General features: G+C 41.0%; 1 protein-coding gene across 2 annotated transcripts in view; it reads right to left on the bottom strand.

Moving 5' to 3' along the window:
• Positions 1-4,084: 4,084 nt before the first annotated feature.
• MFN1 (mitofusin 1) overlaps positions 4,085-21,368 on the bottom strand; it is a 45,175-nt gene continuing 27,891 nt past the window's right edge. The window contains exons 10-18 of one of the 2 annotated variants that reach the window (XM_030216891.1): positions 18,211-18,337; positions 15,986-16,090; positions 15,274-15,376; positions 12,410-12,639; positions 8,380-8,535; positions 7,712-7,908; positions 6,583-6,717; positions 5,750-5,859; positions 4,086-5,126 (exon numbers count right to left, since the gene is read on the bottom strand). In XM_030216891.1, the coding sequence (XP_030072751.1) occupies positions 5,790-5,859; positions 6,583-6,717; positions 7,712-7,908; positions 8,380-8,535; positions 12,410-12,639; positions 15,274-15,376; positions 15,986-16,090; positions 18,211-18,337 (1,123 nt within the window). In that variant the 3' untranslated portion in view covers positions 4,086-5,126; positions 5,750-5,789. Of the gene's footprint in view, positions 5,860-6,582; positions 6,718-7,711; positions 7,909-8,379; positions 8,536-12,409; positions 12,640-15,273; positions 15,377-15,985; positions 16,091-18,210; positions 18,338-21,368 lie in introns of both variants that reach the window. The other variant, XM_030216890.1, reaches the window with a different exon arrangement.

Raw genomic sequence — 21,368 nt, 5'->3', positions numbered from 1 at the left:
CTGCTTCCTGCCTCATCTTCCCCTCTCTGTTCTGTCAGCCATTTTGATGGTATAGTGTTCCAGAAAGGGCCTCTCCTACCACCAGAACAAGGTGGCAGCAGTCCCCATGTAAGCAAAGTACCTCCACTGTAGCAGATGTCTGAGGACAGCAGGCCCTGCATCTCAAAAAGATATAGCAGCATTAGAAGAGGTACAGAGAAGGGTAACAAAACTCATAAAGGGGTAGGACAACCCTTTGAGGAAAGGCTAAAGGGGCCAAGGCTCTTCAGGTTGGAGAAGACAGCAGAGGGGAGGTATGATAGAGGTCTATAACGTAAGTGGAACGGAATGGGTAGACACGAATCAGTTGTTTACTCTTTCCAAAAATATTAGGACTAGGGGGCACATAATGAAGCTACTATGTAGTAAATTTAAAATAAAGCTGAGAAAATATTTCTTCACTCAACATATTTAAATTGTGGAATTCATTGCCAGAATGTGGTACATAGCATGGTTTGTCTTAAGTACCTAAACGAAAAGTCCATAAGTCATTAGTAAGATAGACTTGGGGAAAATAGACTGCTTATTTCTAGAAGGGCATGAATCTGCTCTGGAAACATCTAGATTCCCAGCTGTCCGAGACCACTGGGCCCCTCAAATGGAGATGTACTAAGGGAGTGAAATGCATTGTTGACGCCATGTGGCCCATCAATCTCAACATTTGCCGAACTGGAACCTGCAAGGTGAGTGCCATCAAGGTCTCTGCTATCACTTGTAGAAAGGGAAATGGGACTTGATATACTGCCTTTCTGAGGTTTTTGCAACTGCATTCAAAGTGGTTTACATATATTGAGGTACTTATTTTGTACCAGGGGCAATGGAGGGTTAAGTGACTTGCCCAGAGTCACAAGGAGCTGCAGTGGGAATCTAACTCAGTTCCCCAAGATCAAAGTCCACTGCACTAACCACTAGGCTACTCCTCCACTCATAGGGCTCCTATGTACTCCAAACACTGAACCGGGAGAAGGTAGGTTGAGTTACTAGGGTTCTCCAATATCTGAATAGTTAAGCATATTAACTCTGTTGCTGCCTCCTGTGATATGCTTCTTGACTAGCCAATCGTCCAGATAAGGAAACACATATATTCAAAGTCTGTACAAATATGTTGCAACGACTGCTAGGCACTTGGGTGAATACCCTGGGAGCTGACGTTGAGGCCAAATGTTATAATACGATAACTGGTAGTTTCCCTATTCAGAATCTGAGATACTTCCTGTGACTGGGAAATATTGAAATGTGGGTATAGGCATTCTTTCCTGTTTGCTCTTCCCCTTCCCCAGTGGAAGAACTTGAGTGAGAGGGAGCAGCCTTCATAAATCCTGTACTTGTGGTTTGTATACCTCTAGAGGGATGCAGAACAGGGAGTGAGAAACAGTAGTTTTGCCAGTGAGAAGAGTATTCTTGTACACACTGTTAGGGTGGATAAAACAGACACTAGAACCTTGTATCACACTGTTCCACCATGGCTATAAAAACACAATAGCAGCCATACTGGGTCAGATCAATAGTCCATCTAGCCCAGTATCCTGTTTCCAACTGTAGCCAATCCAGGTCACAATTACCTGGAAGAAACCCAAATATAACAGTCCATGCTAGCAATCCCAGGGTATGCAGTAGCTGCCCTCTGTTTATCTGAACAGCAGACTATGGACTTTTCCTCCAGGAACTTGTCCAAACCTTTTTTTTTTTTTTTTATTTAAACCCAGATATGCTAGCCACTGTTACCACACCACCTCGCAATGAGTTTCAGAGCTTAACTGTTGAGTGAAAAAATGTTTCCTCCTATTTGTTTTAAAAGTATTTCCATGTAGTTTCATTGAGTATCCCCTACTTTGTTTACTTTTTAAAAGAAAAAAAAAATTAATTCACTTCTATTCGTTCTACACCACTCAGGATGTTGTAGACCTCAATCATATCTGCCCTCAGCTGGCTCTTTTCCAAGCTGAAGAGTCCTACCCTCTTCTGCTGTTCCTAATATGAGAGGCGTTCCATCATCCCCTTTATCATTTGGGTCATTCTTCTTTGAAACTTCTCTAATTTTTTTTTTTTTGAGAGAGAGCAATCAGAACTGAACGTAATACTCAAGGTGAGGTCGCACCAAGGAGTGATAAAGAGGCATTATAGTATTCTTGTTCTTATTTATCACACCTTTCCTAATAATTCCTAGCATCCTGTTTTCTTTTTTGGGCAGAAGATTTCAGTGTAGTCTTATGATATCTAGATCTTTTTCTTGGGTGCTGACTCCTACTGTGGACCCTAGCATCAGGTAACTAGCATTCGTCCACATTAAATTTCATCTGCCATTTGGGATGCTCAGTCTTCCACTCTCCTAAAGTCATCCTGCAATTTTACAGTCCACAGATATTTTAACAACTTTTGAATATTTTTGTGTCTGCAAATTCAATCACCGCACTTACTCTGATTTCCAGATCATTTATAAATATGTTATACAGGACTCATCCCAGTACAGATCCCTGCAGCACTCTACTATTCACCTCCTCTAGCAATTGGCTATTGGACAGAAAACAATCTACAACATTGCCCCTTATCCCATGACTCTTTAATTGTCTCTCTCCTGAGGAACTTTATCAAAAGCTTTCTGAAAACCTACATCAACTGGCTCATCTTTACTAACATGTTCTTCAAAGAAATGAAAGATTGGTGAGGCAAGACTTCCTTTGGCTGAGTCCATGCTGACTTTGTCCCATTAAACCATGTTTATCTGTGTTCCTTAATTTTCTTCTTTATAATAGTTTCCACAATTTTTTGCTCAACCCTGATGTCAGGCTTACTGGTCTGTAATTTCCCAGATCACCCCAGAACCCTTAAAAAAAATCGGCAAAAAGTTGGCCACCCTCCAAGCTTTAGGTACTATGAACGATTTTAATAACAGGTTACAGATCACTAACAGCAGATCAGGAATTTCATGTTGAGTTCTTTCAGTACCAGGTGCATGCCATCCGGTCCAGGTGATTTACTACTCTTTAATTTGTCTTCCAGGTTCTGTGAGATTTTTCAGTTCCTTCACATCCTCATCCTTGAAAATCATTTCTGCTACAGGTAGATCTGTTATCTTCTTCCGTAAAGACCGAAATAAAGAATTCATTCAGTCTCTCCGCTATGGCCTTGTTCTCCCTGAGTGCCCTTTTTGCACCTTCAGGCTCTAACGGTCCCACGGATTCCCTTACAGGCTTTCTGCTTCTGATGTACCTGAAAAAAGTGTTACTGTGTTTGAATCTGCAGCAAGTTTCTCTTCATAGTCTCTTTTAGCCTTCTTTATCACTGCTTTTGCATCTAACTTGCTGGTGCTTATGTTTCCTATTTTCATTCTGGTCCTTTTTCCATTCTTTGAAGGATGATGTTGTTTTGGCACTAATAGTCTCTTCACCTGTTAACCATGCTGACTGTCATTTACTCTTCTTTTGACCTTTTGTAAATATCTGGTTTGGGCTTCAAAGATGGTATTTTTAAACAACATCTATGCCTGATTTAAAGCCCTAACCTTTGCAGCTGATCTTTTTAACCATTTTCCTCATTTTATCTTAGTCATCCTTCTGAAAATTAAATGCTGCTACAGTATAGATTTGGGGACTTCACTCCAGCTATGAGCTCAAATTTGATCATGTTATGTTCACTTTCCCAGTGGACCCTTCACCGTTAGCTCTTGTATTGCATCCTGCATTCCACTAAGGATTAGATCTAAAACAGCTTCCCCTCTTGTTGGTTCCAGGACCAGTTGCTCCAAGAAGCAGTCCTTTATTATATCTAGGAATTTTACCTCCCTAGCTTTCCTTGATGTAACGCTTTTTCAGTCTGTATTGGGATAATTGAAACCACCCATTATTATACCGTTGCCTAATTTGGCAGCTTTCCAAAATTTCTGTAAACATTTCTTTATCAGTTCTATCCTAGCAGTTCTATCCTAGCAGATGGTAGTACAGCCCTACAAGAATATTCCTTCACACATGGAATTTCTATCCATAATGATTCCACACTGCTGTTTCATGTAGAGTGTTTATTTTGTTTGACTCAATTCTCTCTTTAACATATAGTGCAACCCCCCCCTCCAATTTGATCCCCTCTATCATTGTGATATAATTTATACCCTAACACATTGTCCCATGGCTTGTCCTCCTTCCACAATGTTTCATGATGATTTAGATACAAAAATGAACAAATGTTTTGTTTTTCACAGACACTGCCTTCTTTAAAGCAAGAGAATCTAATTCTGAACAGTCGATTTGGTCAACAGCTAAAGGCACCATGTGAAACAGCAGTTCCCAGCAAACTGGGACTGCCTTCAGTTGGATTGTCTAATGCAGGCTTTCTTTGAATTATGTTTGTAAAAGTGAATGGAGCAGAAACTCCAGTTAAGACAGAATAAAGAAGAAAAATATCTAAAAAGCAAGCCTAGGCTCTACTTCTATATGGATCTGCCACAACCCCTCCCCAAGGGTCAGAAGTGATAAAAATGCAGCATTGACTCCCATATCACCACTATTATTCTCTTATCCTTTGCTCTGTCCTTCCCCCTCCTCCCCAAAGGCAGCAACTTACATTGATATATCTATCATAGCTGTACTTATACAATAAACACACTACTTAACCCTACTTTTAAATACTTTTATTCCTAATTTTGTATATTGTAATTATATGAAACCATCTTTCACCTGCAAAATACATTTTAGTTTGTGTGTTCAAAACTATCGTTTTCCAGCCCTTACGAATGGAAGACAATGTCTAAGTGCAGTATATTGAACCTGGAGCAAAGATGGGCCCAGGATTACAAAGACGTACCTAGATAGTGTCCAAAAACAAAACAAAACCCCACAGCGTTCACATTGCTTTTCAAACTACATCTCTGAAATAACCAGTTTTTACTTCTTTGTGCTCAAATAATAGTATTTCCTTCTTGTGGGCAATAAATATGCTATATAAGATCATAAACATTAAAGATTAGTTCCAGGTAGTCAGTGCTGGTAACCAAAGCTTTTTAAATTTAACCAAATGTAGAAATAGAAGAAATCCACTGAGTTTTGAAACTTGTAAACAGGGCTATGCTTCCTCTGCTGTACACTGGTTGGCATCTGTAAGGAATGAGGAGAAGCAATGGTTTATAAGTCAAGACTTCAAAACCAGGCAACACACTAAGATACATCTACCCTGAGAGTATTATGTATTCCTTCCCTTCCATCACACCTGAAAGGAATAGCATTTCAGCTATAAATGAATTTGTCTCTTTTAAAGACAAGGTGTTCGTTACAACTAAGTGGCTGTGAGGCCCAAAGCCAAGACTGACGAACTAGGCCACAGTATCTATGACACGTGCCTTTCAATATTCTTGATTTTGACTATACTAAATCTCCCTGACCTCAATTCCTCCTTAAGCAGAATAGTGCAACCCTCATACTAAGTACAGAACAAAGTCATTAAAATAGCTTTCACAGATTTGGTCTCTACTACTGCCAGAACTCAAGGACCAACCTGCCCTGCAATACCTCAGATCTTGCTGCTATGGAGAGAATTTAGATTTCCTGAAGCTGAACTAATCCAGAGCAGCAGGAGCCTAAACTGATCTCTAGCTGAAGGGTTACGAGCTCTCGTGCCTTGCAAATTACTGATTCATGAAACGATGCTAGAAATCCCTTTCAGGGCTTCAGCTACCTAGAGAGGAGACATTCTCTAGTAGGAAGAACTCCAAGATACTTTCCTTGTAGGATGCTACTGAAAGAATACTGCATAAATAGCTCCTATGTAGTCCAGTGAAGAAAATGCCGTGCAAATTCATCCAGTTCCTTTTCCAGATGAACAGCTTTGTTCCTGAAAAATAAAGAGAAAAAAATGTGGTCTTTTAACTGACAACCTCCTACCACCACCATACTGTGAACAATAAATCATGCTTGTTCAACACAAGCACCTCATTTTCTACAATGTTAGAAATTGTTTTAAAAAACACTCTAAGGTCAATCCTGTGCACCATAAAGTTACTGCTTGGCTAAGATAAAATACAGGATCAGTTATAAAGATGACTAGCCGTTCAGCCCGTAAAAACGGGCTAGTATAGGGGGGGGGGGGGGGGGTTTGAAAGGCCCCCCACCCCGCTGCCGAGTTCGTCCTCTGCCTGTGTCCCGCCCTCATGTGATGTAACGTCGTCGAGGGTGGGACACAAGCAGAGAAGAAGGAAGGCCGACGGCAGCTCAGCAGAGCTGTGTGCTGCGTGCCCTCGCTATTTCAATAGCGGAGCAAGGGCCCGACCGGGTAGAAGGTGGGTGGCGGCGACTCTGGGTGGGGGGAGCGTTAGCGACGGCAGTGTCCCTCACAAATGCGCAGTAGAGACCCTCTCTGTTCCGCCCTCGTCATCACGTATTGATGCGGGGGTGGGGCAGAGAGGGTCTGTACTGCGCATTTGCGAGTGAGTACGACACTCGCCATTTATATATATTGATGGTCTTGGGCTTTATGGCTCATATTGACTGAACCAGGGGAATTACATCTTCCATAAAATCACACACATGTAAATGAGAACATTTTTCTGATCCTCACCTCTGCAGTTTAGAGTTGCTCTGTATTTTCTCTAGCTGATCTATTTCTGCAGACAACCTAGCAATGCTGTGTTCTAGATTCTTCTCAGTAATACCAACTTGCTGACACAGTCGTGTAAATGTAGCAACCATTTCCCTAGGGAGGGAAGAAAATAGATCTTAAATATTTGACCAGCTAAATTTCACATGCCTTTCTTTTTATTAATGTATGATTTGCAAATTTTGCGTTACACGGAATTTTCCCAAGAGTAATTACCCTGTTGCTTGACCGCAACGTGAGGATTGGAATGCTGTTCCTGGTCTCTTGTGAAGTTGCAACATTCTGTATTGTGAGTGGCCAGAAGTCAGTGCCCTGGGCTAGCATTGGTTATACAGTATCCAGCAGAACTCTCCAGAATTGAGTGGAAGTAGAAAGGAAGCAAATCTATGCTGTGGCTCTATCCCATGTTCTAGTCCGAAACCCCCGCCCCTCTCCAGACAGTGACCTATGTCTGCATCTTGCTTCTTTTTGCTGTTTGTTATTTGCAAAATTAAATCTTATTTTCATGTTCACAATGTCCAATGCCAATATTCAAAGCAAATTATGGGGTCACTGCCTACCAGCAAATGCGTAATGCATAACTTGTTTATCTATATATATTTTTAGTCCATATATACCTGGGTGTTTAACTTGCTAAGCAGCTATATGTTATCCAGATAAAGAGAGGTTGACTTTGGGAAGGAATGAAAATGGAGCCAGAAATTATCAATTCATCCTAAATTAGAAAAATAATCACTGGCACATCACTATTTATACATACATTCACCAGCACTCCTTGAATGGATAGTGCTGGTGAAGATAAACGCTTAACTTTAACTGTCCTGTATGTCTGATCAGTGATCCACAGTAATTTGGGGGGGGGGGGGGGGGGGGGTTGGTCTCTAGGATTAATTTCTGTGGAGTCCCTGTGTTCCTAGAAACCACCAGGGACTAGCTTGCAGGGCAATGGCAGGCAGGACTCATGCAGGTGGGTCTGAACAGACAAGACCATCCAAGTGTCCACAGGGAAACCACAGAGTGGGTAGCGGTGGGTAGTACTAGAATGTTACATGACACATTCCCAACTCCAGAATCTATGCAATATACTCACTGCTGAACTTGGTGGCTGCAGTTTGCACTGGTAAAGCTAACAATCATGTGCAATTTATTAGCAGCATAGTTGACAAACTGTTGCTTAAAGGTTCGTTCCTTTGCCGTCGTTGTCCAGGACAGTCTTTCATAAAGGTATAGAACACCGTACGTGCTCAGGGATAGAGCTATAAGTTTCCAGCCTAAAGTTTTCCAAATCTGGAAGAAAGCGCAGAGTGAGCAAAAAGATTAGATGGTAACTGTGCGATCAGGACACTAAAATCCTTGTGACTTCTGGAATCTTACACCGTGCAGGTGAAACGCTTCTGCTCCAGGATTCAGCTTGCACAGCTAAGAGGCTACATCAAGTTTAAACCTTGCCATGACGCTTTCATATATATTATATGCAACTGATCCAAACAGAAGTTTGAAAACAGTAAAAGATGTGTGAAAAACATTCATATGCTTGCAAGTTTGCAGACTGGTATAAAATCTGTTGTTTTCACAAGCAGGTATTGAGTACATTAAGACTAATCTATTCATTATGGAGAAACATACTAAAGCCTTTCCCTGCTTCAACCACTAGCTATGGAGTACATGGACACCATCAAGCTGCACTATAGAAACATCTTTACTGAACCCTCCTTTCGATAATGCTTTCCAGAAGACAAAACTCCTAACAGTACTTGCCACGCCTCCAACGACGAGCACGCTCATTGACGTCCTGGAAGTTAGTGAAGACAAAGCAGTAACCGTAGACATCATGATTTCTTGCTGGGAAAGGGCGTCCCTCGTGAACGTCGGCATACTGGTGGCAGAGGGGGTGGTGGGCAAAGAGCGAGGAATCTAGAACATCAATGATTTAGAAAATGTTGAGCAGATTGAGATGCAAAAAAAAAAAAAAAGTTGCTTTCCTCAAATGTAAAAATTGATTTAAAATCAGAATTCTTCAAGCACTGATATGGAAGGGAAATTTCTTGCTTGCTAACTGCATTTCTTGGAATTTCACCTTCAATAACCCAGACCTTTCTGGATGTCCTCTCATTCAGCAAATGGAAACAGAACAAAAGTCTCAAGCAAAAGATGTCTCTCTTAGATAAGGCTTCTCTGCTTCAGCTGTAACACCTTCCCAAGCTTTAATCATACATACACTGTACTTTTCTTAAAATTCATAGTTTTAAACAATACAATTATTACATCCAAAACTTCTCCACTGCTTATTTCCAAGATGACCCTGGCTGAAGTATCTCTCTCATACATGCATACATGTTTTTCTCTCCCATTTTTTGTTTTACCTGTCCCTCGCCTTCTCTTCCAACGAACTGTCATTTGAAAGACCAATGCAGTTACCCCGCACTAGGCACTATGTGCTCAAGCTCGGTGCATGGTTTCCTAACACAAATGTAATACAAATTTTGCTCCCCGATGCTGTAAGCAAACAGCATGCAAATGCAAAAAAGGGGAACTCACATGAAGAGCACACTGGATGCATGTGCACACGTCTGCACTAGTGGCAACTGTCTTGTGCACCAACCCCCCCCCCGTATCAGCATGTGCGTGTATGCTGGAATGATATTTATTTTATTTGCCACCAATTTGCAGGCTCAATGTGGCTTACATTATGCCGTAATGGCGATCGCCATTTCCGGATAGAGAATTACAAGTGGTATTGCATTAAGGCAGATAAATGGTACAATAGAAAACAAAGAGGTATTGCACTGAAGTTCCTGAGTAATAGAGTGAATTATAACATGTTAGATAATCAACTATAGAAAGTTCATTTCCGGCATAAGAAAAAGTGGTAGTGCTAACTGCGTAACTTTCATTAGTAGCAGCGAAGGTTATCAGTCTAGTGGAAGGAGTTCGGTTTTGTCTAGTTGCCTAGTATTTAGGATGGATCGTTACGGTACACCTTCTTGAATAGGTTGGTTTTCAGTTGTTTTCGTAAGATTGTTAGGTCATGCATTATCTTTATTCTGATTACATATAATTCCAGCAGTATTTACTATAGAAAGTGGACCGTCAGAAGCCGATTTCAGTATATTCAGTGGAATACCAAATGTATACTAAACTCCTCATAGGTCTTTTTCCTTCTTTTATGAACTTTTAGTTCCGATTTTACTAAAGAGCATTGAGCTTAGAAATTGGATTCGCCTTAAGAGCACGGCATGTATAGGAACCCTCCCCCCCCCCCCCCCATCCCCGAGATGAACACATTTCGTTCCACTGCATCAGGAAGGGGTTCTCATAGAAGATTGTGCTTGCTGATTATGAACTACACCAGAATCCGGGTTCTAAGCTTGGTGCTCTTTTTTGACATCTTAAATGATATAAGTAAAATCAGGAACTAAAAGTTCATAAAAGAAAAAAAAGAAGGAAGGAAGGAAGAAGATTTATGAGGAGTTTAGTGTACATTTGATATTTCTCTGATGGTTTCTATAGTAAATACTGCTGGAATTATAAGTAATTAGTGTATTAGACCTTGTCCTTCCAACAAGGAAATTCAAAATACCACTAGTTTCTGCAGTTTGGAATGACATTCTGTGCATAAAATACCAATATTCATGGTCAGAACAGCATTTCTGCATATGTGCAGATGTATATCCATGTAATCCAAGTACTAATACCCATTTGTCAAAGGGTCCAGCACACCTCTTTTTTTTTTTACCCATGCTATTCAAGGAAGCCAGAAAAAAGTTGTGGGTGCTTATGCTTGAAGCCATCACAGAAGAACGAGCTAATCTTTTACATCTCCACAGCCCCAGCGTTGTGCTCAGCCTTCTTGTCTTCTGTACAAAATAGCTAATAGTTTCATTAGCATGGATTTAAATACATTATGCGCTAAAAGGCCATCTGAGGCTTTATAAGTACATAAGTAATGCCACACTGGGAAAAGACCAAGGGTCCATCGAGCCCAGCATCCTGTCCACAACAGCGGCCATTCCAAGCCAAGGGCACCTGGCGAGCTTCCCAAATGTACAAACATTCTATACATGTTATTTCTGGAATTGTGGATTTCTCCCAAGTCCATTCAGTAGTGTTTTATGGACTTGTCCTTTAGGAAACCGTCTAACCCCTTTTTAAACTCTGCTAAGCTAACCGCCTTCACCACGTTCTCCAGCAATGCATTCCAGAGTTTAATTATGCGTTGGGTGAAGAAACATTTTCTCCGATTTGTTCTAAATTTACTACACTGTAGTTTCATCGCATGCCCCCTAGTCCTAGTATTTTTGGAAAGCATGAACAGATGCTTCACATCCACCTGTTCCACTCCACTCATTATTTTATATACCTCTATCATGTCTTTGCACATTTAGCATATATGCAAAATTAATTTCTTCATAGGGAGCAGGCAAAATTATGCACAAAAGCTGAGGTAACTTGTGCATGAAATATAGTGCCCTTTACTGCATCAGCCTGACTCAGCTACTGGACCCATTCACAATAAAATGCCGAGAACCTAAAAATAAGATAATAGGACTACCGTATATACCCAAATATAAACTGAGATTTTTTTTTTTGGCTTAAAAATAAAAACACACATCAAAAATTGCATCTCGATATATATATATATAAATTTTTTTTTTTTTGTTACGTTTGTACCCCACGCTTTCCCACTCTTGGCAGGCTCAATGCGGCTTACATTTGAGCCTTCTCCCATGAGGTCCAGCATTCCTCCCTTTGTCCCCCTCCCCCATGCTGTCTGGGAGGTCCTCCCCTCTTTTCCCTTCTCTCACAGACTGAGGAAGACAGCTTGGGCAGGAGAGAGTGGGGATTGCTCCCGCCCCCAACTCTCCATTAGCCCACCAGGACTATATGCTAGGCCCAAAAGGCGAGGGTTTCCTCAGTTCATGGGAGGAGGGAGGGAAGTGGGAGCTCTTTTGGTTTGGATGGAATAGCAGTGGAGGGACACAACACCTGAGGAGGGAAGGAAGGGGAGGAATGTTTGACTATAAACCCTCACTTTCTATTTGAGTTAGCATTTCTCCCCCTATCTTTTGGGGAAAAATGTTACCTCGGGTTTATATTTGAGTATATATGGTAGTTTTGTTTAATGTATTGGGTAATTTCTCCCTTATTGATGCCCATAGGCAGACAATAATGTGGCTGCTTTACACATTTCAATCTAAAAGGCTGAAAGACCTTTAGGAGAGAGGCAAAGCCTCCAGCATCCACATACACTTTCTTTTATCCATCTGGATATAGCTGGGCTAATACACTGGAGAGCCATTCTTGGCCCCTACAAAAACCACAAATAGCTTAACAGTCAGTCAAAAAGATGGCGTTTAACTCAGTTATTTTCAGTGCTCTTTTAACACCAAACACATGTAGCTTCTCTTCTGTTAAGGATGGTAAGGATGGTTTAGAGCTGAAAGAGGACTTTATCTGTACTGAGAGAGACAGGAATGAGTTTATGACAAGGTGTTGTAGGCTGGAAAGGAAAGGCTGAAACTAAGGGCTGTGATTAAAGCAGTTTAAGTTGGGAGGAATGGGTAGAGTTGTTCATGTATTGTTATATTTGTATTGTGTTTAATATAATACATGTTTGTTTTAAGGTCACAGCATTCACTAAATTTAAATAAATAAAGACCAACTTCTGATTTATGTGAAATGCAGTGAACATTTTTGGAATAAACTCTGTGTTGTCCTTTATCCTGATGAAAACACAGTGTGAGAGCTGAACGTAGGGAAGGTGTCTGTACATTTCTCAGCAGCATACCTGGAAGACTGGTTCTGCAAATCCTAGCAGTAACTTGCGAGTACTGTCGGGTACCAGTAATCGATTAACGAGAGAAGTCCATCCCAGTGAAAAATGAAACTCAACATCCTCTTGAAAATCTGAGCACAACTTGTCACAATTTAAATCATAGCTGAGATCAAACTTCCGGCATGGGATTAGTGTGTAAAGGTTACACTGAACACCAGAGGGCAGCAAAGGCTTCAGATTTCCTGGGAATTAAAAAATTGTATCTTGTTAAATATCTGGAAAATACCAGAATGTAATTATTTATATTTATTTGATATTTCACCTTTTCCTAGGGTAAAGGCACAGTTAAAGCTCAGCAATACACTAGCCTTCACCACACTTAAATAACCCCCCTTCCCCCATTTGTATACAAGGAAGTTCAGTCCATGTATAATTCTTAAAATTACAGAATTATCAATATTCTTCCTGTATCAATAAACCCAGAGGATTGTATTATATCCCCCTACCAGTAGATGGAGACAGAGTGCTGCAGGCCTTTGTCCCCTTAAGGCTGTGTGCAACAGACAGTGCAGAAGGCTGGCTAATGTGATGTTAGAACTAGGCTGAAAATCGGATGTCGGTCTTAACATTTTTCTACCTTCACATGATTGACTAATTAGGGTCAAATTAGAACAGGTGAGTCACAATTCTACATCCATAGTGACCCAATTACTGGAGTCACTACGATTGGTTGTGAACGTTGTCAAGAGCAATTTAATACCCACATGGTCTCTGAAGTTTCTAGGAACAAATTTACCACTAAACTGTGAAAAATATGTAACTCTGGATAGAATCTGCAAAGTACACTGTCAGCAATGTTAATATTATGCAGAGGATTAGCTGAAGTCCCTCTTTTCCTGCTTTGATATGATGTGCTACAGGGAATTCCAGCTGTACCAGCCTACCAGAAACTGAGGGTTGCAGAATTGTTTATTTCTCCATATTCAACTGCTAGTAGAACTTAAGGAAAGGGACCCTTTTTGATAACACGGCTATTCTCAGGCAGTTCTAAGGGAATATTTTAAAGGATTTTATGATTGATTCAAGTTAGCTGGAAGCTTTTTCCCAGCAAAGTGTTGTCTTTAAGGTATACAGCATTTATAGATTTTCATAAATCGAGTGATAAAAATATAGTGTGCTTTTGTGTTATGCACTTCATCTGATTGTGACCAGTACAGATGCACCAACAGAAATCCAACAGCACTCTTCCTGACACTATACTAATTATAGAATTTAAAAAAAATCTAATTATTATTTATACTAGCATTAAAAAAATAGAGCAATCCATACTAGCTTAATTTAACCATCCTGAATAGACAAGGACTTTAAGCCCCACTTACTAAGCATTTTTCCCACAGTCACAAAACAGAAGAAAACCTTTAGTAAATAGGCCCCTTTGTTACTTCAAGTATCATAGGGGAAATGGCCTTGTGATTCGGGTCACAGCGCTGTACACAAGGCCGCAGGGAGGCTTGAATGAATTCTTAGCTGCAAAAGGAGTGATGAAAAAGCCAGAGATCTATTGGGGGGGGGGGGGGGGTCTTTGGCATGGCAAAGGAAACAATTTGGCCAGACTGGAAAGCTCCATGGGCCTTATCTGCACATCTTATTCTCTGTTCCAATTACTGCTGTTATTGTAATGGTCCTCACCAGCCAACAAATGGCACAGAGGGTAGAGCTCAAGGGTAGAACTTCTCCAGCCCTGGAGCAACTGAGGTTTCCGGGAATTACTTGACAATGGAAGGTTGAAGAAGAACAGCTACAGAGTGAGGAAGAGAAAGCAGTTTTTAGCATATACAACTAATTGGTGCTTTTTAAAAAAAATTAAACAAGAAGCTTAATTCTGCTTTGGACAGTGATCATAACATGATCGTATAACCAACAAGGTCAGAGCTTGAGTGGGCTTTCGTGGCAGGTGGTAACCTGAAGTATCAGCTTGCTTGGCCACTGGAAAGTTTTTCTTCTGAAAATTCACAGCAACCATAGAAATGACCATTTTTATTTATATGGTATATCGAGCACAAAGTGGTGCACATCACTGAGAACTCAATAAACGAAATGGATATACACCCAATGTTGCCACTATAAAAAAAAAAAAAAAAAACATGGGGTTTACCATGGGTGATTAATATTGCCGAGGGTTCTTATAGATACTAATAATTATATGCTACGTTTGTATGTACAGCTTTGGCATATCTTCACTAGGCTTTTTCTTTGTATTTATAGTATACTATCCAGTGTACTGGGATTTTGTCCTTTATAGTTTCAAACGCGTGTTAACACAGCAGCTCCAGCTCATTCAGACATAGCACAAGCCCAGGGAGCTTATTGGGGACTCCCTGAGATATGTTCTTTGGAAAAACAGAGAAGGTGGCCTTGTCACTTTATAGAGCAACAGAAACTGTAATAACCTACTGCTGTCAGCACTTTCCTGCAATATGCAAACACAATACTGGAATGTAGGGGCACCTTCCAGCCTGTCGTTGCAGGAGACGGGGAAGCAACACACTTCAGGACAAATGGAGAAATCTACAGCCAGTGGCTGTGAAGAGGGCTGCAACATCATGGCAAGCAGTGAATTTGACATTTGCCCTTCCCTGCCCCCATTCCAACATTTGGCATTTTGGTTCCTACTTTTGCAGGATCCTCCCCTCCCCTTTGCCAGAAATAGAGCCCCCAATGACATGGTCTCTACGCATCATTGGGACGATACCTGTGGGTGCTTGGGAGAGGAAAGATAACTAATAGTATGGGGGCTGTGGTCCTGATGGTAAAGAAGTTGCTTTTAATACAGTCAGTCATATGGGGTACGGAATAAAGAAAACACTAGAAAATACCAATCATTTCCTCCTGTGCTTGCTGCATGGATGCGTTGACTGCATTGTTACAGCGATCAGCCAAGTTTCTTCCCATGCCTTCCTCTATGTGCACATTCAGTTCCTTTAAAAATGACATCAGAAATATCAAAAAGACATACTACACAAACGGGTCCTGTAGCCCAAAGAACACTATTTAAAACACGGCTGTTTTTACAATTCATTTACCCTGATGAATCCCCTCACGTGGGTTAAGATGGATTTCTGCTTACGTCTACAGTTTGAGGTACTGAACTGACGCAGTTTATCAGATTAACTATTAAGTATTTTCTTCTACATGTAATGAAAAAGCAATTTGGAAATCATTTGGTGACTGCAAAACAAAACAATTCCAACTTGTTTTGGCTTTAGAATCCTTAAAATATTTCAGTGGAGTAAGAACACAAAGATTTGGTAATTTCAATGAAAACAATTATCTATATTTTAACGGGTCTGCTTTGTGTTCACAAAGGCAAAATCTGAAGTCAAAACCCTAAGGGTCCTGTTTACTAAGCCACGTTATAGGCACATTAGCGTCTTTAACACACGTTAACCGTGTGCGTGCCTACACGGTTAGCGCACACACTAATTGTAGGCGTGTTAAAAACACTAGCACGCCTTAGTAAACAGGGCTCTAAGTCTTAGATAGCAAAATACAGAGATATGAACCAAAGAATGTAGTCAGCTAACTTACATTTTTATAAACTTTTAGTACTTCAGAAGCTGGGTGAAAATCTGAAGTAAATTCATCAACCAGTACAGAAAGCCGACAAATTTCATCAGTCATAGCACTAGAAACCTGATTTTAAAAAACAGAATTAAAAAAAAAATAAATAGCATGAATCTGCTTAGAACATCTGGATTTAATAAATTCCTAGCATATGACCTGCCAACTATAGAGACTTATAAAAGCAGACAATGAGTAATCTTAGTATTACTGTTAACAAAGATGCCTGAGGCAGGGCCACTGAGAGACTGGAAAGGGCCCCCCTCCGCCCCCCTGAGGTCACCGCCGCCACTCCCTCCTGAGGCCACCCCCCCCCTTCCGTCCACCACCGGGCGGGACACAGGGAGGGAAGGAGGCCAGAAGGGAGGTGATCTGCTGCTGCCTGCAGCGCTTTCACACGGAGGTGAGAGGCGCTGTGATTTCAATGCAGGGGGCCTGGCCCTTTGCAGACTGTCGGCGCCGGGGCCCCCTTGGAGGCCCGGGGAATTTTGTCCCCCCTGCCCCCCCTCTCAGCGGCCCTGGCCTGAGGAAGCTGCTAGGCTGCAAAAAACATACTGCACTGCAACTTAAAACTATTAAACACCATAAGGTCCAATTACATTCTGCCTAAAATTAAGAATGAACAAGATGATTACATGTAAACTAGGAGAAAAATAAAACTACATTAAAAGCAACAAAAACGATAAAGAAGATGCAAGCAGCAGCCTTAAGAAGGGAGGTTTATGAGCTTAATACCCTTCAGCTTAAAGAGAAGACGACCGAGATATCAAGAGAGTGGGGTAGGAGCAGCTATTTATCCCATGAAAGTAACTCATAGTAGATTTAAACCAACTTAAGAAACGTTGTTCAATCAAAGCACAACTAAATTGTGGAACTTGTTAGCAGGGATATGGTCAGAAGTAATAGCACAGAAGGATGTGGAGGTTGTTTACATAAGATTCTGGATTACATGTCCATTACCGGTTCGCAGCCAGGCAGACTGGGGGGACTGTCACCTGGGAGTAAATAAAAGGGAATGGATCTCCATCTTAGCAAATGCCGGGCACTTCCAAGTGGGTCTAATTCACCACTCAGAGACAGGATGTTGTGCTCAGTGGACCACTGGTCACATCTTATGATGTGTTAATGAGAATATTTCCCTCAGCTAGAAAGACTGCTTTCAGGCACTGTCAACAAAATCTAAACACAGTGCCCGAGGATGCCTTCTCTTAATAACTGGCACAGAAATGCAGGTGTGTACCAAGGTTTAAGCACTCCCGAGTCAAAATGTACATTTCAATAAATCTAATTGTTTCTGATGTGCCGTGTTTTGCCCAGCAGGGCTTCATCAGCGAGAATTTCTCTCTCCTCTCTGATGAAGCCCCCATTGGGCAAAACATGGAACCATGTAGGAGGACTTCATTTAGAAGATTTTGAAATAATTTCACTTAAAAACCCCCCCACTTATCTCCTGCTATGTCTTACCCCCAGCAATGAAAACTTTTCAATGAATGTGAAAACATTCCTTTGGCTGAGGAAAGGGGACACTTTGGCCATGGATTTCTCGACTGGCTTCGGCATCCCCACCAGCAAAAGATATCTAGTGGGGAGGGGGAGAGGAAATGTGCCCCCCCCCCCCAATGAACAGCAGGCTATGGTCCAACTTTAAACGTGATTACAAATTTTGATCAAAATGCAGCGCTATTTTAAAAGTATACGACAGATGTTCAAATGATCTTTTGGCTACTATTTGGAGTGTGCTTTATTCTTTTGTTCGCTTAGCACTTCTCCTTTCTTTAGATCGAAAACTTCCCCTTTTAAATTTCTAATTGTGTTTAACTTTGTACCATTCAGAGGCTGTGTCAGTTTGTTCACTTAGAGATTTGATGAAACATAGTTTGACCAGGGGTGCCTAAACATTTGCACACAATTATAATTACTGTTCACGGGAAGTCACCGGTCTATGAAAACCAGTGTCTCTCTTCTCCGAGCCATTAGCCAAGCTTCTCTGCTCTAGGATTACATTCAGCAGACAGAGTAACTCAATGTAAAAGAACAAATGCTTATCACTGATCTTATGTTCAGATGAACTGGATAAATGTTTTGGTTATTACAATAGAGGCATCTTCCTGTTCAAATACTAAATGTTGAAAATGATCCCCAGAAAGTGTAAATATCATATTAAGGGCCGGACACAAGGATTGTAAACATACCTTTGATGCTACTTCTTCTGAAACCTCTTTAATTCTTTTCTTTATATCTTCTGTTAACAAAGCCAATTGATTTTGAACAAAATCTAGTCTGTCTATCTGATCTTCTCTCTCTTCCATTGCATGAACCCTAGGCAGTGATAAAGAGAGAGCTGTCAATTTCCAGTCTACTCACTTGCAAGGAGAGCTGTCCTGTTCAAAGTACTCTGAAGCATGGCTTTTGTATGCTTAGAACAAACAGCGGGATGAATTTATTTTTATTCAGTTTGCAGTACAAATGCCCACTAGAGGGAGCTCTTTTCCCACTGTCAGTGAAAAAAGGACACTCTAGGCAGAGGCTGCTTCATGCCTTTCCTTAAAGGGACACAATAAACCCTCAAGTAGGAGGGACAATGGGGAAAGTAAGAAATTATTCAAGCTTTTCTGTCCCTTTTACAGCCAAACATTTAAATAGCTGAGCATGCCCTAATAGAAAGAATCACCATTAGAAGGCACACAGTACTCATTTAATTCTGTTTGCACTGTCATCCCAGACTTGATAGGTCATTAGCTAGAAAATGAATTCCAGTAAGCTGGTCTTTATATGGTATGGTAGACATGGTGCAACTACTTTGTAGAAACCTGCTTCACCCAATAAACTGAGAACTTTTCTGCAGTGCAACAGTTCTGAACTGTGAGCTGAGCATGTCACCAGGAATAGCCTCCGGTTGCTAATGAAACATTTGAAGCATCTGAGCATCTCATGTGCTCAGCCTCCTTTCAGTAACAACAGTAAGTTTTTGTTGTGCCTGTATACAGTAACATAGTAGATGACAGCAGATAAAGACCTGTACGGTCCATCCAGTCTGTCCAACAAGATAAACTCATTACATATGGTATGTAATACTTCATAAGTATACCCGGTCTTTATTTATCGTTGTCATTTTCAGGGAATAGACTGTAGAAGTCTGCCCAGCACTGTCCTTGTTCTAAAAATTTCTGAAGTTAACGTCGAAGCCCCTAAACAGCTCCACTCTATCCCATCCAAATCTATTCAGCCACAATCACAAAACAGACCTTAGAAGCCTGCCCAGCATTGGCCTTCCCCTCCAACTTCTGAAACTAACCATGAACAGATCACAGACCGTAGAAGTATGCCCAGTACTGGCTTTGCTTCCCAATTACCGGTTTTGCTTCCTGATCTCCGCTAAGCTTCATTGGATCCATTTCTTCTAAACAGGATTCCTTTATGTTTATCTCGCGCTTTTTTGAATCCCATTACCACTTTTATCCACCATCTCCCGCAGGAGGGCATTCCAGGTATCTACCACCCTCTCTGTGAAAAAATAACTCCTGACATTATTCCTGACTCCGTCCATTTCAACTTCAATTTATGTTCTCTCATTCTAGCGCATTCCTGTCTCTGAATAAAGTTGGTTTGCGGATTAATACCTTTAAAATATTTGAACATCTGTATCGTATCATCCCTATTTCTCCTTTCCTCCAAGGTATACATGTTCAGGTCAGTATGTCTCTTCTCATACTTCCTACAATGCAAATTCCATACCATTTTTGTAGTTTTTCCTCTGAACCACTTCAAGTCTTTTTACATCCTTAGTAAGATACGGCCTCCAAAACTGAACACAATACTCCAAGTGGAGCCTCACCAATGATTTGGCATCAACACCTCCTTTCTTCTACTGTTATACCCCTCTCTATGCAGCCTAGCATTCTTCTGGCAATGGCCACCACCACATCACATTGTTTCATCACCTTCAGATCCTCAGACATCATCACCCCAAGGTCCCTCTTCCTGAGCCGAACTTACCAATCTCTCCTAGATCTCTCCTCATCGGGCATACTTGGCTCTGATGGCGGGTTCAGCTGAGTGCCCTCACTGTCAAATAGAACCAGTCACATTGGTACATATATTGTGGACATGTGTGGTGATTAAACCATTTTGGGTGCAGGTGCTGAATTATTTGTCCATGATTCTGGACCCCTTCTAGCGGATGTGCAGTTGTTTTCAAATTTTGTTTCTTTGGGCCTCCGCTCAGGGTCTAACTTACTTCTCCATAAAGCTTTCTTTCTGGCCAGAAAATTTAGTTTAATGGGCTAGTGACAAGATGCTGCTCCTACAGTGACATTGTAAATGTCTGCATTCACATTGTTTTTTTCTCTGTGTAGTGAATGAACCCGATGTGGAGTCAGACACTTTCTGACTGATAGCTATGATCTATAGCTGTTTCCAAACCGGCTGTAGCATGAAAAGACATCACTGTTCAACAACCTTGGTTTATGATACCACAAAAAACCCTTCATATACAGTATGAAAATATCTATAGAACATAACAAGATTATATTGGTGACCACCATCACTCACATGGTAAAAGTGTGACTAAATTACATATTATTATTATTTATTTGGATTTGGTTAACACCTTTTTCAGTAGTAGCTCAAGGTGAGTTACATTCAGGTACTCTGGGTATTTCTCTATCCCTGGAGGGCTCACAATCTAATTTTGTACCTGAGGCAATGGAGTTTAAGTGACTTGCCCAAGATCACAAGGAGCAGCAGTGGGATTTGAACCGGCCACCTGTGGATGTCAAGAACGGTGCTCTAACCACTAGGCCACGCCTTCACATATGCTCTCGCCCTTAAAATACCTTCACCTATTTAGGCTGATACATTGATATTTTTCTATCAATATAGTGTTACACAAGTGGGTGATGTCATCTGATGGCACCAACAAAGACTACCCTATTTTTGTTAAAAAAAAAACCACTACTTTGAATTCCCTCTGTGCTATCACCTAGGCACGGCTTATGTTGGCTCCGTACTTTTTGTAAATTGCTACTGCACAGAGTTTTTCTCTCTCCAACCTTCTTTGTGGCCCTACAAACGTCACCTTAAAAAACATTCCACTGAAAATCTGAGGTTGAACTTGCAAATCGCTTGTTTGATATGTTGGGGGATTTCAAAAGGAGCTCCTGTGGCTGAAAAATTTCCAACTTACCAGCAGTGCTAACACTGTTTGAGACCAGAACTTGATATCTCAAACTGCTCTCACTGCGCCAACATGTCTGAGGGCTATTAGCTGTATGGGAGGATGTGTGACCATCTCTAGGAAAATGTGACCAGAAACAAACAAAAAAAAAAAGATATATTACTGCAAACAATT

Source organism: Microcaecilia unicolor, chromosome 10 (genome assembly GCF_901765095.1).
Source record: "Microcaecilia unicolor chromosome 10, aMicUni1.1, whole genome shotgun sequence".
Taxonomy (NCBI): Eukaryota; Metazoa; Chordata; class Amphibia; order Gymnophiona; family Siphonopidae; genus Microcaecilia; species Microcaecilia unicolor.
The sequence above is the reverse complement of the archived record's forward strand: the minus strand, read 5'-3'. Positions and strand labels throughout refer to the sequence as shown.